Source organism: Perca fluviatilis, chromosome 10 (genome assembly GCF_010015445.1).
Source record: "Perca fluviatilis chromosome 10, GENO_Pfluv_1.0, whole genome shotgun sequence".
NCBI classification, from domain to species: domain Eukaryota; kingdom Metazoa; phylum Chordata; class Actinopteri; order Perciformes; family Percidae; genus Perca; species Perca fluviatilis.
Window position 1 is genome coordinate 16,586,678 of NC_053121.1, and position 14,739 is coordinate 16,601,416.

The 14,739-nt window shown below is 39.5% G+C and overlaps 1 protein-coding gene across 4 annotated transcripts in view; it reads right to left on the reverse strand.

The window, feature by feature from the left end:
• Positions 1-1,980: 1,980 nt before the first annotated feature.
• Positions 1,981-14,739, reverse strand: part of gria3b (glutamate receptor, ionotropic, AMPA 3b) — an 86,198-nt gene continuing 73,439 nt past the window's right edge. The window contains exons 13-16 of one of the 4 annotated variants that reach the window (XM_039813028.1): positions 11,607-11,854; positions 7,801-7,915; positions 6,117-6,364; positions 1,981-3,730 (exon numbers count right to left, since the gene is read on the reverse strand). In XM_039813028.1, coding sequence (XP_039668962.1) covers positions 6,119-6,364; positions 7,801-7,915; positions 11,607-11,854 — 609 coding nt within the window. In that variant the 3' untranslated portion in view covers positions 1,981-3,730; positions 6,117-6,118. Of the gene's footprint in view, positions 3,731-6,116; positions 6,365-7,733; positions 7,916-10,708; positions 10,824-11,606; positions 11,855-14,739 lie in introns of those variants that run through there. The other 3 variants (XM_039813027.1, XR_005640433.1, XM_039813029.1) reach the window with 3 other exon arrangements.

The following is a 14,739-nucleotide window of genomic DNA, read 5'->3' on the forward strand; positions in this document are numbered from 1 at the left end:
GTCAACTGAACTTGAACGTCAAGTGCAGGTCTCTTCAGGTGCACTTCAAGATAGCTGAAGAGCTTAAGTGGAGAAAAGAGGAAAATGGAACAACTGAGTTGGAATCTGATATATTCATTGTGTCCTTGGAGAGAGAGAGAGAGAGAGAGAGAGAGAGAGAGAGAGAGAGAGAGAGAGAGAGAGAGAGAGAGAGAGAGAGAGAGAGGGAGGGTGAAAGACTGCAGTACGCTGCAAAGTGAGGGAACCGGTGAACCAGAAAGCTTTTTCTTTTTTTTTTTACTGTGGCGGTAATCGAAGTATCCACCCCATGACATGTCCTCCTTCAGCTATTTGAGTTTTTTTTCTCTCTCTCTCTCTTTCTTTTTTCTCTCTCTCACATGCACTCTTTGTCTTCTTCTCTCATGCATGCACACACACACACACACACACACGCACGCACGCACGCACGCACGCACGCACGCACGCACGCACGCACGCACGCACACACACACACACACACACACACACACACACACACACATGTAACCAGCCTCCCCTCAGTGACAGAGCCCATGTTGGATCAGATTAGCTTTCACATCCACAGGCCCGAAGAGACAGCAAGCACGAGAAACCAGCCTTTAGGCGCACAGTTCGACACATGCAAAAAGTGTGCTTCGACGCGGTGGGGAATGATTAGTTGTCCTCTGGTGGATGGAAGTGTGCTCTCCTGCTCCTGTGATTAGATCAACAGTTCCTCTCCTTGTGTCATTTTTTTAATGAAAGGCATCATCCTAATGGCTTGTTGCCTCTTGTTTTTCTCCTATTCTTGCAGTACAACCATTGCCACTGTGTCGCCCTCTTTGATAGGTGAGTAAACTAATTCCAGAGAACAGTCTCATGAGCATCATGTACTGCAGTGCAGTGCCATCTTTCGCGCACCACTCTCCCACGTTGTCTTGTTCCTGTTTGAAAGCAGTCCAGGCATGACAAAGAAAAAAAATACACAAAAGGAGAGGCAGTGAAGCAAAGGTAGAACAAAAAAAGCAATATGCTTTTATGTTTTGTCAGAAATGGGTTGTTTGGATCATACAGTAGCATTTCATACAGCCCGAGTGTGTTCCACAGGACTGGTGCAGTGAATAAATTCTGAATCATAGTGTCTGCATCCAAAAATGAAGGGGGAAAAAAATAAATCACTGGTCTTTTGCCATGTTTGTTGGATTTGTTATTTGAGCTGTGGCAGGCTGGATCTCTGGAAGGAGGAATTCATTTTTTCCCACACAATGCAGACCCAGAGACCAGTAAAATGACACAGACTGTCTGGGCAATGTATTGGCCATTATGCCGATTGACTGTATATGTGAGAATTTACACTGTGGGAATAAGCAGGGTTTACATCATAATTAACTATCCACTTTTGCTGTATTTATGTACATTCTATTTAAATAAATCCTGGTAAAAATCTCTGCTCCCTTTCTCAAAGCTTACAACTTGTGCTGGAATTATAAGAATACGTTTGCAGTATGTTTTGTAAGCAGTTGGTGGTTACAATAATACATTATTTATAGTGTCACATCTTATATATATATATATATATATATATATATATATATATATATATAGAGAGAGAGAGAGAGAGAGAGAGAGAGAGAGATCACATGCCAGATGAAGCTGTCAATGGAGCCCTCAATCAGGGGATGCAAGGCAGGGGAGCGAGAGTGAAGCAGATGGTGCTTACTATTGATCCAAAACATGCTCACACACTTCCACTGACTAATGGCTCAATATTGGACATATTACAGGAAAAACTCCTCTTAGTGTATTTGTCTGCAGGCGGCTACTGATACTCCGCCATACTGGGGTTAAAGTATGCAGTGTGTTTAAGTGGAGCCGAGATCCTGCAGCCCCCTCAGGCCACAAAGTCATCCACAGTGTTTTTAGTCAGCAAAGACAGGTTCAAATAGTGTTGTGAAATGACATTAAAATTAAAAGACACACGGCTCTTTCTGTACATTTTATTTACAAAATGTATTAAAAGTCTCTGTACAGCGCCTCACTAATGAGGTTCAGCAAATTATGCATGCATCTCTTGCTCTTTTGTACCCACTACTATGCCTTTTGTTTTTTTGTTGCAGAAGGTGAGGTGTACAAAAAAAAGAAAGAAAAAAAAAAAGACTGATTTACAAAAGAATAACCTGGGCTGGATTTCTAGCGTAAACCTAAGGTTTCGGTTTGAGTAGCAGAGCTCGTCAAGCATCACTGATTTCACATGCAATGTCCTAAAGGTAAAAAAGGGAAACCAATCTTTCATCATGTAATATAAATAATTCTCCTTTATCTAAATGTACACATCTTTCTCAACTTGTTCTCCATTTCTCTTCACATTATCAGTTTCTTTTTTTTTTATATAAAACTATTTGCCCATAGTTTTAGGTAATTAGATAACTTGTCTTCCTAAATCCTACGGAATCACAGTCTTTTTGAAAGAAAGGAAATGATTACAGCAATACGGAAATGTGCTAAGCTTCAGGGGTCTCCCTGGCATAACCTTGTATAAATCTATTTTCCGTTGTATTCATATATTTTTCATTTTCATTTACTAGTGAAGTCACCAAACACTGTAATGCTCATTAAAGTCAAATCAAATTGAAAGCAAACCACAGCTCATTGTAAAATGTGCAATTGTTAAAGAAAATGGTAAAGTAATCCAAAATACTACAGTTTAAAAGCCATTACTGTTATCCTTTAATTGGATTGCAGTTAATCTACAACTGAATCACCCTTTTCGTTTGGTTTTACTTTCACGTACAGGTGACTTGAATGACTCTAGACTTAAGGGAAAGACTGTTTGGAGCGAGTCAGTGCTCCTTTGATATTTTACAAACTGTGGATCACAAACAGATTTTTTTTTTCTTTTTTGACTCAAGCATGAATACTTTGCTTTACACACTCTTTGTCATACAAAACACACTCTTGGCAGTATTGGAAGTGCGAATTATGACCTGGTTCTGTAGTGCGTAAAAGCCAAACCAGATCATCTTCTCATCTTCATGAGTCCCAACAAACGTTCAGAAGACAGTGGCAGCAGCACCAGAGTTTAGAATACAAACAACACACTCGGAATTGTTTTGGGCTGAATGGCATTTCGCTCCAGTGAGATCAATCTGACTTTTAAAACAAGTACAATGCCACTATAAGTGACTTACAGCAGTATAAAAGCTATTGTCTAATAACCAGTGTCTTACAGTGCACTGAATAGATCTAATAAAATGATTTGAACACATATAACCAGTGAAAATCTGGCAGCAGAAGGATGAAGAGTAATCTGATCATATTGATTACAAGAAACCAATTAGACTTGTCATATAAGATTCGTTGTCTTTCTGGCACTTCAAAGTGTGCTTAGGGTTGCAAAGGATGGCTTTAGTTCTCTCATTCATTGTAACATGTAAAATGTATTATATATATATATATTTCAATCACTGCACCATTCTTCCGTTTTGTATGAGTTTCAAGCTAAAAGCAATATCATTGTGAATGAGTTGCATTGATTGGACTCGGAGTTCCATAAGGCACTAAGAGAAGGGAGCGGCATCGGCTCTTCCCGTGACCAGTCCAGTCGTGTCGTCATTGCAGATAATCGTGCCGTTTCCGCCCGAGAGGATTTGGCTTGAAGCTCAATCCCCGTGATCCTGTCCTTTCATAGATGTTCAGTCACAGTTGTAAGGGACAATGGAAATGTTTCCTAAACCTGTGTCGACATACAGAGCACAAGAAAATGCAAAGAGTTGAGGTGTATAATGATTGGCAGGAAAAAGCTTACAACTACATATGACTCATGTTGGTTGAAAATATGCGACTGTTAAATTGAAAATGTCAACTTAAAAAGAAAAAATCAAAAGAAATCTGTGTATTCAAGATTTGAAAAATGAGTTGAAGGACTACTTTTCATCCAGCTGGAAAAAAAAGGCTATATTTTAAAACTCTATTGCTTTTATTTTTTAAAGCCCCTGAAAACTTGATTTCCAATTTTGTGTTTTTTTCTAAATAACACAGAAATTCCAGAAAATTATAAATTTTATTTTAACACAGCCTATTGCGTTCATCAGGACTGGGTGGGTGTGGTTTGATTCGATTTGATTGACAGCGGCAACATAAGCGAACAACCCACCAGCTGTCATAAAGTTTTGTCTAATCAGCCTTTTCTTTTTCCAGCCGAGACCTGCCCACTTGAATCCAGTGAGAAGAGCAGAGACAAAAAAACACAAACACAGAAGTCTCTCGTATAAATAATCCTAATATGTTTTCACAGCGTTTAAATTACGTTGCTCTGTTGTACAGCTGTACTTCTGTAAACAGACACGTCAAACTCGGTGTTTAACGAGAAACAACAGAACACACATGCGATCAATTCAATCAAACACAAAACTAACAATTTACTTAACAGTGCACTTCTCAAGGTCCCCTTTGTTTAGTTCAAAGCTGTAAAACTGCTGTACAGAGATATTTGTTTAATTCCCACTTACATCTAGTGGTATTAAAGTGCAAATGAGCTTTCATTGGAACTACCTACTAAGTTTCCCCAGAAAAGAAAAGTTCCTAGGAAAGCTGTTAAGTGTGTTCTGTGGATTTTACAGAGTAACAGGGACACTGTAGAAATGCTGCTGTTGAACTTTATAAAGCTGCGCTCATCAACAGTTTTATATTAACAATGTGCAAATAAATAAAACTATGTAATGTGACAGGGGTCACTCAGTGTCAAACTCTTTTAGTTTTTTTTGCCTCTTTTAGATCATTGTTTTGGTTGGCTGTCTTGAAGCTTTAAAGTTTTGATTTACTCCCACCGCTCTCCTCGTCAGATTCAGCAGATAGTTGTCTTCAGCGCCGTGTTCGAGCTCTAAAAAATGACTGTACACTACCTGTCCAGCACGAAATGACAGATAAAATAAGCGACTAGCTGGTGAACAAGGTTGTGCATTTATCAGCTAAAGAGCCAGATATTTTCCTCAGAAGTTGACGGACACCGAAACAGACTGAATATCGGAATGATCCTGTCCTATTGCTGTCCGTGTCTGCTGTAAGTCTAAACTGTTTGCGAACACCTTCGCCATATAAACTTTATAAAGTAATAATATGTAAATGTTGTGTTTACAGCTTTGTTAATGCTGTGAACAAAACAAATACAATTCCATTTACCTATATCGTATTGAGATGGATGCTGAAATATCTTGTGCAAGTAAAAGCAAACATATCTGCATGGCTAGACACCAATAGAGCAGCCCGCAGAGAAAACGCCCACATGGGTTGATTATGCAAGCAGCTCATAACGACCCATAATTACGTTTTCTGTTAGGCGGCGACCTCTGGTGGCTGTAGTAATTATCGCTAGAGCAAACAAGGCAGTCGGAGAAAAAGTATAAGAGCGCCAGTTGCCCGTAAGGAGGATGGCTATGGTGGTGGATGGGTCAAACAAACACAGGACTTTCACTCAGAAGACTGGGGGTTAGGGTCTCTTGTGAAACCAAAATTTCAATGTTTTTCAGAATGTTCAATTCAAATGTCAATTTGAAGTTAACTGAGTTTTAGTCCGTGACGCAATGACGTCACGTTACATCCTCCTATTAGTCGTTTTACGTGATTCATTTTAGGCCAATCCCTGATGTTTTACTAACCCTAACTAAGTACTTTTGTTGCCTAAACAAACTTAACTAGTTCCATTAATTTGGGGCAACTGACCCTTAAAGATCAGATTACAATCACAGAATAAAACACATTTCTTTTCTCTACAATTCTTATGCACAATAACTCTATACAGCAGTTCTATGATACTGCACACAACATGAGGTTGTGTATCTGGTAACTTGCTAACATCGTGTGTGTACTCTCATGTTGCCCGAGGCATTATCCATGCTGCTATACGTTACAAGGCATAAAAAATATCTCAAAATTTTGTATTTGAGTGGGCAAGTGTGTTCTGTTGTGCCCAAAATGACAACCGTAAACAATTTTACAAGCAGAAGCCACACAGCAACACATACAAATGAATTATTCACTCTCACTTATACGACAGCAAGCTAAATGATTCATGTCCCACTCTGACCCGGGGACAGTGCGGACAGTAAGCAGAGGCGACGTACCTCTAGATCTTTACGCTCTCGGTTCCGTATACGTTGTAGCCTTCTCTGTATGTGGCAAAGTTCTGGGTGTTGGTCGGGGGAGCCGGCTTAAAATTCTGGGCATTCTTGGCCAATTTCAGCCGTTTGGTTTCTTGCCGTGATTTATAACAGAACTCTATCAGAGCCACCATCATGGCCAGCCCCAGCCCTCCAACCAGAATATAGAAGACACCAGCCACATTGCTTAGGCTGAGAGCACTTGTCTTGTCCTGGGGGAAAGTGAATAACATAGTTAAGAGATTTGCAGTGGAGCACGAGCAGCAGAACAAAATACAGCCTGTATCCTTCAAACTGAGCCTCACATAGCCTGGACTTAAACTGCTCTTGTACATCATCATACTCTATCTTACTTGTGCTACACATGGCAGATTATAGAGACTAACAGCTACAAACAACCAAAAATTGAAGATGTAATGAGGGGCTAGGGCTAGAATTTCGACTGAACTGATTTTCCTATGGATGTCACAAAGTTGAAAGGAACTTTAGACTGCCATAGTCAAACCATTCTCCACTATAAGGAGCAAGAAGCCAACTCTTAATGCTCTATCTGCTGGTGAATGTAGAGCTTCCCCTTCCCTACGCTACATGTATGTAAAATGGCTTCTGCTCTTGACCATGTAAGGAAGCTGGTCAGTATCGCATAGGTCGACAGCTCTGAAAATCCCTATCCTTTTTTTTTTATCCTCTTGGCGACATGTACGTATAACTCTCATGGCAACATTGTCATACAGTACAGTCAATTTCATAATAGATGAATGATAGCTCCATTAAAGTTTAAAAAAAAAAAACTCATTAAACCATTTTGCTGCTGCTTACCTACCAAACATATTCATAAAAAATTTGTTCATTAGAGTTTTACTATTTGCAGTTTAACCCTATGAGCGTGGAGATATTGTAAAGCTATCTAGCAACCCTAACCTATAATCTGAGGTTCTGACTGTATCTCAGAGGGTTAAATAGTGGGTTTATTACATTCTCCAACTTCTTGTAATGTGCAAACAGAGCCTCTAACCTCAACTCCGAGCAGCCACAAGATTTCGAGGACACCCTACGGTGCTCTCGCCGCTTAGAGAAGTTGAATTTGAGTAACTCATCACAATAAGAGGCTATGCTTGTTCATCACACCACAGGAGGCCAAAGAATCTAATAGACACATCTCAATGCAAACTAGTAACAACACAAATAAATCAAATTTTCATTAACAGTTTGGTAAATAGGAACAGCAGCATAATGGTCAAAGTATCATGAATGTCAAGAGTGAAAATGAGCAAAAATAGCATTTTATCAACAACTATTAACTGCTGTGATTCAATTGAAATAGTGTATCTGAAAAGCACTTTCCCCGCACTATTATCATTACAGTTTTCACAAAAAAGAGTTCATTTTATATTGCAAAAAATGGCTCATTTCTATGGCAATGACAGAAAAAAATGAATTTGGGGAAGCAGTGCCTTGTGTTAAAGCCACAGTGTTAAAACTGTGTTACAGTTTGTGGCAGAAAAACTCAAATACTAAAAAAAAGAAAAATTATGTGTAGCAAATAAACAAAATGTATACTATAGATGTCAGAGAAGTCTTGTCTTGCATATGAACAGTACGTCAAAATGCAATTTGGAATCAGTACAAAAGACCTGCAGCGACTGACCTTACTTCCAGAGTCCTTGGTTCCACATTCACCCTTATCGTACCACCATTTGTTTTTCAGCTTGTCTAAGATGCCTTGTTCACTGAGTTTCAATACTGCAAGGTTTACAGGAGTTCTTCACGTGGGAAATAACATAAATAACATTATATTATGTTATTTTATGTTATTCAACTTTTAAACTACTACATACTTTACAAAGCGATAAAGCAGGGCTCCTGGCTGTCAACATCACAAAAAGCAGGCATTCTACCTATTACCTTTATAACCCCTAGTCTAAAGCCAGGACCTACCCATATCGCTTTGAGTAATCGGCAGACGCTGTTAACAGGGCGACGAGCAGGTACTGTAGTACAATCTGCAAGTCTATGAATATCCAAAAGCACCGGGGGTACATTGGTTTGGGGGATCAGAGGGGCTTTCTGAACAGCATTTAACAAGATCAGTCCAACAGGAGCTTTGTCTTAACAAACAGAAAAATCTAAGTGATGCACACTACCTTTCCATTTCCATAATATAAGCTGAATCCTGCAATGGCTAATGTTACTGTCACCAGCATGACAACAATCAATTCTATTAGTACAAGTGTTACAACCAATTTCATATGCAAGCAATGATGGCCAAAAGTGAAAGCTTAATTAATTCTTAGGTGTTCTATGCCGACATATCGCCAAGAAACCTTATCTCCCAATTACGCCAGATTAGTGTCAGATGAGTGTGTCCCAACCAAACTGCACAGAGCTGCAAGACTAAGCTCGAAAGTATCAGTGGAATAATTCCTCTCATATTTGCCTGTAGCTGCATAATCTAATGTCTGACACAACTATTTCTTGCCGTTTGACGTCCATCTATGTAATCAAAAATTATCATAATGTTCTATTGTCTTAAATTACTTTAGGAAAGAAAAAAACATTTGTGAAGCTGGATAAAGATCACATATTGTAGTCATAATATACAAGTAAAACATTTGGGGTTCAGGTCAATCTCTCTGTGTAAAAGTGAAAAGAAAAATGCAATGATAAATGAGTGACCTGACTACTCCCTGGGAACAATGTCCCCCAAGGGGACTAAAGCAATGCATAATGCACAGAGAGAAGATTACATCACTGTAAATCCCTCATAGCCAATCTGGAGAAGCGGACTGTAAAGACCAGAGCATTGTCTTGAATCGGAGAGACATTGATTAACAATGCAATTACCCTGCAACATGCTCTGTGTCTGAAACTCAATCTAGGCTGCACTGTGTTGTGCCTGAGGGCAAGAAAGAGCTGTATTAACTGTGTGTGTGTGAGGGTCTTCATGATTATGTGCATCTCCTGATGTCTGTTGGAACACGGAGCTGTGAGTGGGACGGGGCCAAGCGATGCACTGTCTGGAGCAAATTGCTTAAGGCCACTTTATTCCACCTAATCAGGCCTTTCCACTGAGTCCTAGGGAGCCAGGAAACAGACAGTACAGTACATACCTGTGCATGATAAAAGATCGATGACAGCACAAGAAACAGATGCCTTTCAAATGGCTCCTGAGCATCAGTAGCACAGGGAGGCATCCTGATCTCAGTGACCACAGAACATAACAATGTTAGCAATGCAAACATTGAAAAAAGGTGACATTAAAAAATCCCTTTTCAGAAATGAACCACAGGCATTTTGTTGACATTATTTGATCTATGCCTCATGCAGCCTCTTGTGGTGATGCTATTAAAAAAATAAGTCTGGCTGCAGCTTAACTGTTCATTGTGGTTTTGGCCAATCCATGACAAATGACATTAATCGTTATGACATAATCTGCAGTCCATGGGACTTCAGCAAGTTTGTAATCTAACCAACGGCTTTATAGGTGTCTATATATATATATATATATATATATATATATATATATATATATATATATATTACCTGTAACCTTGCGGCACATAATCTAAGTAACATTATACTAAATTGTCATGGTTGATTGGAGTTTCACACTTTGCACCATTACTGTAGCTTCCACAATGGAAACAAACATGCATCATTTAACCACAGAAGAAGAGGGAGAAATCTGATAGTCAAAATGTTCACAGCTGGGTTATTCATGAGTTGGGGTTTGGAGCTGCATGTGCTGAAAATCAAACCACAGGTGATTTATCAGATGACTCATTAAAAAGAAATCTTAGGTCTTTTGTTTAATTAGAATTCTCACGTTTGCCTGCAATGCTTAGTCCCCTCAAGACGCCGCTGTTCCCCTTGCTTTCCTGTCGGCCTCAGCTGTGCAGCCATTTTGAGGTTTGGAGTAGAATTGATCACGTTGGCTTTAAAGCTCATGGGTTCTGGGCCAGTGTCATGGATGTGAAGCAGCTGTGCGGTGAAGTACTGCGAAACCATGTATTTTAGAGGATTAGCAAACTTTTCCAATGTCAAATATTCTATCACTTGCAAACTTAAAGGCCGAGCTCTTCTTGAATTACATGTGCGTGACTTCATCAACTGGCTTTTACTCAAACTCTCAAAGCTACCTAGACAAAGTCCCAATATCTGCAACTAGGTGATCTGCCCTACACATGTGAAAGGGTGAATAAACAAAGCTCAACCTTTCACAACTGCAGGGCAGCCACATTCACCTCATAGTCTCCCTTTTTGAGAATATCCAGTAACTTTGAAGAAAACTCCTATCTCCTATAATTCTTATTCTGTGAACATCACAGTCTCAATAACCGCAGATATTATTGTTCTGTCAGCTAAGAAAAGGCTCCTTAGTTTGATCTGAGTTGTGAAAGCGTCTGGTCAGACTAGCAGTTAATTTGGTAATCTGCCGTGGGGCAGCAGCAGGTTGGTTGGGGCGGACAGTTGGTTTGGTTATGGTTGGGTTGTTATAACAGCCTTGCCGATTACTCTGCACTATGGTACCCGATTGTGGTGACATCGAGGCTGACCTTGGAGTCACCTCCCCCGCTGCCGCACTCTCCCTTGTCGTACCACCATTTGTTTTTCAATTTGTCCAAGAGGCCTTGCTCATTCAGTTTTAAAACTGCCAGGTTAACAGCATTTCTTGAAACGATAAAACATAACTTGTAAGAAAATGCACAGGTCCGTGAGAAATCTAATGCAAAGTAATAATTGTACTAAGCATCAAAATGTAATGGTAGTGAGACTACCACTATCAAAGCAGGGGCTTATGCACAGAATCTGTTAATCAGAATGGTCTAGGAAAGGACAAATTGTTTAAGAATTTAAGGAATATGGAGAGATAAGAAAGGCTCATATAAGGTAAAGACAGTGTTAAATCTTGGAAAAGGTGGCATGAAGGGTTACGTAGTTTAGAACTGAAGTGTGCGGGATGGGGACACTCGTCATTGAGAAGAAAAGTAACAACAACAAACATCATGCAATTAACATTCGTCACAAGTGACAGCGCAGCTTTTAAAGGCTAAATTGAAAAACCATTGAACTGTTAAATTAAAAGTGACAACACAACAGTCAGGTAGGACAGCACACGGGACAGAAGGAGAGATCGAAGGAGAGAGAAAAGCAACGGTAAAAGAGACATACATATGAAATGATTGTTAGCTTTAGAATTATCATCGGGATTTGATTCTTTGACTAGAAATTAGCAACTCTTATCACATATATGATATATATATATATATATATAAAAAAAACATTTCTTATCGTTTAACCTTTGTATCCAAGTGCATTGAAAGGCATACTACCGTTACCTCTGTGTCCACAACAAAACAAGAAGGGGAAGAGAAGAGAATGACAACAGGGGGACATCAGGGTAGGTGGAATACTATAACAACATGGAGGATATTGTTATATTATTCCACCCACCTTAATGCTGAGCCTTTGGGCGTCGCCACACCGTATCCTTTCGAGTCGAGGTTCCCGCCCACTTTCATGGTGTCGCAGGGCTTCCGCTGCTCAATGTACTCGTTCATGGTGGACTCGAGGAGAAAGGCGAACTTGCCCTTTGACTTTCGTACCCGGGCTACGCCATCGGGTGTGGTCTTAACAAACACTGAGGGTTCAGCGGATTTCATGTATGACCACATCTTCTCATATACTGCTATTTTGGATCGCTGTGCAGAGAAGAAAAAGGAAAAGAGAAGTAGTTTAGAAAAATAAAAAATACAAAATCATAGGCTTTTAATGGAATTTGTAGGATTTTTGTGCTTAATGATCACTTTGTTTTAAACTGGCATCATGAAGTATTTATAGACATCTTGGAAAAGTGGCAGTGATATCTTTAAATACTTCCAGAAAATATAGCTGGTGGACTTTCACAAGATCATGAAGTACAAAAATGTTCTAAATCCATTTCTCCTCATCAGCATAGATGTACTCTTCAAATACTATGTTGCAGCTTAAGGCTCACATTCACCGAGTGGGAATGAGGACCACACATCACCTGTATAGTATAATGTCATGCAAATTGGGTTTTAGTAGAAATACTGGCATTTGTGGACTTGGTTATGCAACACTATCTTCAATAATTAAACGTTTGTGTCAGTGAAGTGTGTATAATGATGATTTATATGGAAACTTGCAAAAGTCTTGGCGAATTTGAGCCTTGGTTTATAGTTTTAATTTAACTTGTAGAACTTATTACAGTCATTCATTTCAACAACACTGTCCTTAATGTAACATCTCTCAACTGTGACTCAGAGGCAATGTGCATAAGAAGTAAGAGAAGCGGACAAGAAAGCGGGTTACGCAGACACAAGGCAACTCATCACAAAGTGACACAGATGAGCCTTTTCCCAGCGCCTGGGGTCAGGCTTAGCGAGCCTGTAAAATCTGTGGGAGTTGAGCGCTATCTATAATAAGCATCAATTAAATTATTCAATGCCGCTGGATTTATTTTGGCATAGGCATTTCACACTTTGAACAGATCCTGGTCCAAGCAGCGATGAGCCAGTTCCCGAGTGGCACTGTGTGTACTGCAGACTGGATCCCACATAAAAAAGATACTTTCTTTTAGTAAAGGCCAGAAAGAGACAGAGGGGGTTGGATGCCTTTCAAGAACTGGCTGAATCAAAAGATCTACTGTCAACCAAAGGGTTTGTGTATTTAATATGGACAAGCTGTTGATATACCAGCATCTGTCAGAGATGCTTCCCGAGGGCGTTTTTCTTTTAACCTCATAGGGTCACAAGTCATCAGTTTAGCCATAATAAAATGTGAAATGATTAGTCAATGAATTCATTAGTTGATTGACAGCAAAATATTTTCGAGCAAGAAGTGTCTAGAGCCACACTAGCAGCGCCGGTGCTTGGAGCTAACATCAGCATGCTAGCATGCTCACAAAGTTAATGCTAACATGCTGATGCTAGCAGTTATAATGTACCAGTTCCATCATCTAAGAATGACATTAGTTTTGTAGGTGTTTGTTAATAAACCAAAGTACTTGACAAAATAAAAATTTGACCTGATGATGCCACTTTTTAATTACGCCGCAAACATTTGCTGCTTTCAGCTTCTCAAATGTTTTTGGACAAACGAAGCGGCTTGAAATTGTCAACTTGGCCTCTGGAAGATTCTAATGTTAATTGTTCACTATGTCTGACATTTTATACTTGACTGAAAAAATAATCCACAACTTAATCGATAAAGTCATTCATTGTTAGTTGTTACAATTAACAGGCCATTCAGTCAACTAGGAATGCTTAAAAAAAAACAGTAAAGATCATGTATTGTATAAAGCTCTATTATTGAATGTTGAAGATAAGGTACAGTACAGTTAGATAACTGCACATGGATAAATGGAGACAGTCCAGACATACTGATCAGTACACAGACTCACTGTCCTCAATAACAAGAGCATATCCATCTCTAATGCATTTCTATTAATAAACAAAAGCATTAACCTTGACCTAACGAAAGTGCTTTACTGGCTTTATGTTATCATATACAATTTGTTTGCAGGCATCTGACATAGAGCATCAGTCCAAGGGTGAGGATGAGATGAGACAGCAACATAACACAAATTAAAAAGTCGGCATGATGAATGTCCTCAGCTCAGATGAAAAAGCTTTGAAGTTGGGCTGATGGCCATTTTATTTTAATGCAACGGCTGGGGAGGGAGTCACAGTTAGATGTGATGTTTTTGTTGAAAATCTTGTTAAATGCGTTCAAGTTGCATGTGTCAGACATCATGGAAAGGACACTAGTTTAGAAGACAATTTCCCCAAAGACCCGGGGCTCATCTGCTCGGCAGTGGCTCGGCTCCAGACGCCTCCTCAAATAAAGAGAAAGGAATGGATCTGGGCATTGATTACTGACGACAGAGTGTGCTGCCTCAGTGCTTTATGAAGTCAATTCATCAATATCAGAGCGGGGAAGAAGTGCGACCAAAACTTAAATAGGCCGATTCCACTAAAGTCACCAGTGAGATGCTTAAAGCAGATTATAATAGAGAAAGAAAACAAGATACAGTGAGAAAGCCTAGCAGGGAAACAGAGATATTTGATTATTGCTGGCACACAAACGTGCATACTCACAAACACACACACACACACACACACACACACACAAACATAATGCATCAAAAAATCTACTCTCGCACATCTTTTTCTAAATGTAATCATTCACACTCCGGTCTATGGTGGTCATTTAAAATTCAATTTGGGAATAATGACTGCAAAAGTCCATCATCAATGAACAGACAATTTGTTGAGCAATTATAGGCTGCCATTAATACAGCTTTATACGTACATGTGGCTCTCCTTCACACCGTATAATGGCCCTGTTAGAACACACTGTTGTATTCTAACTGAGCTTCCAGACAATTAACAGGGAGGGGTTACATTTGATAGCTATTGTATAAAGCGAAAAGAAACACAAGTCCATCTTAGGTAATTTGCAAACGGCACAATCCTCCTGCTTTGAATGTCCTCAAATTATACTAAAGCAATCATAATGTTGCTCTTTTCATAACGAAGTACCTAAATAGTCAATCTCAGCC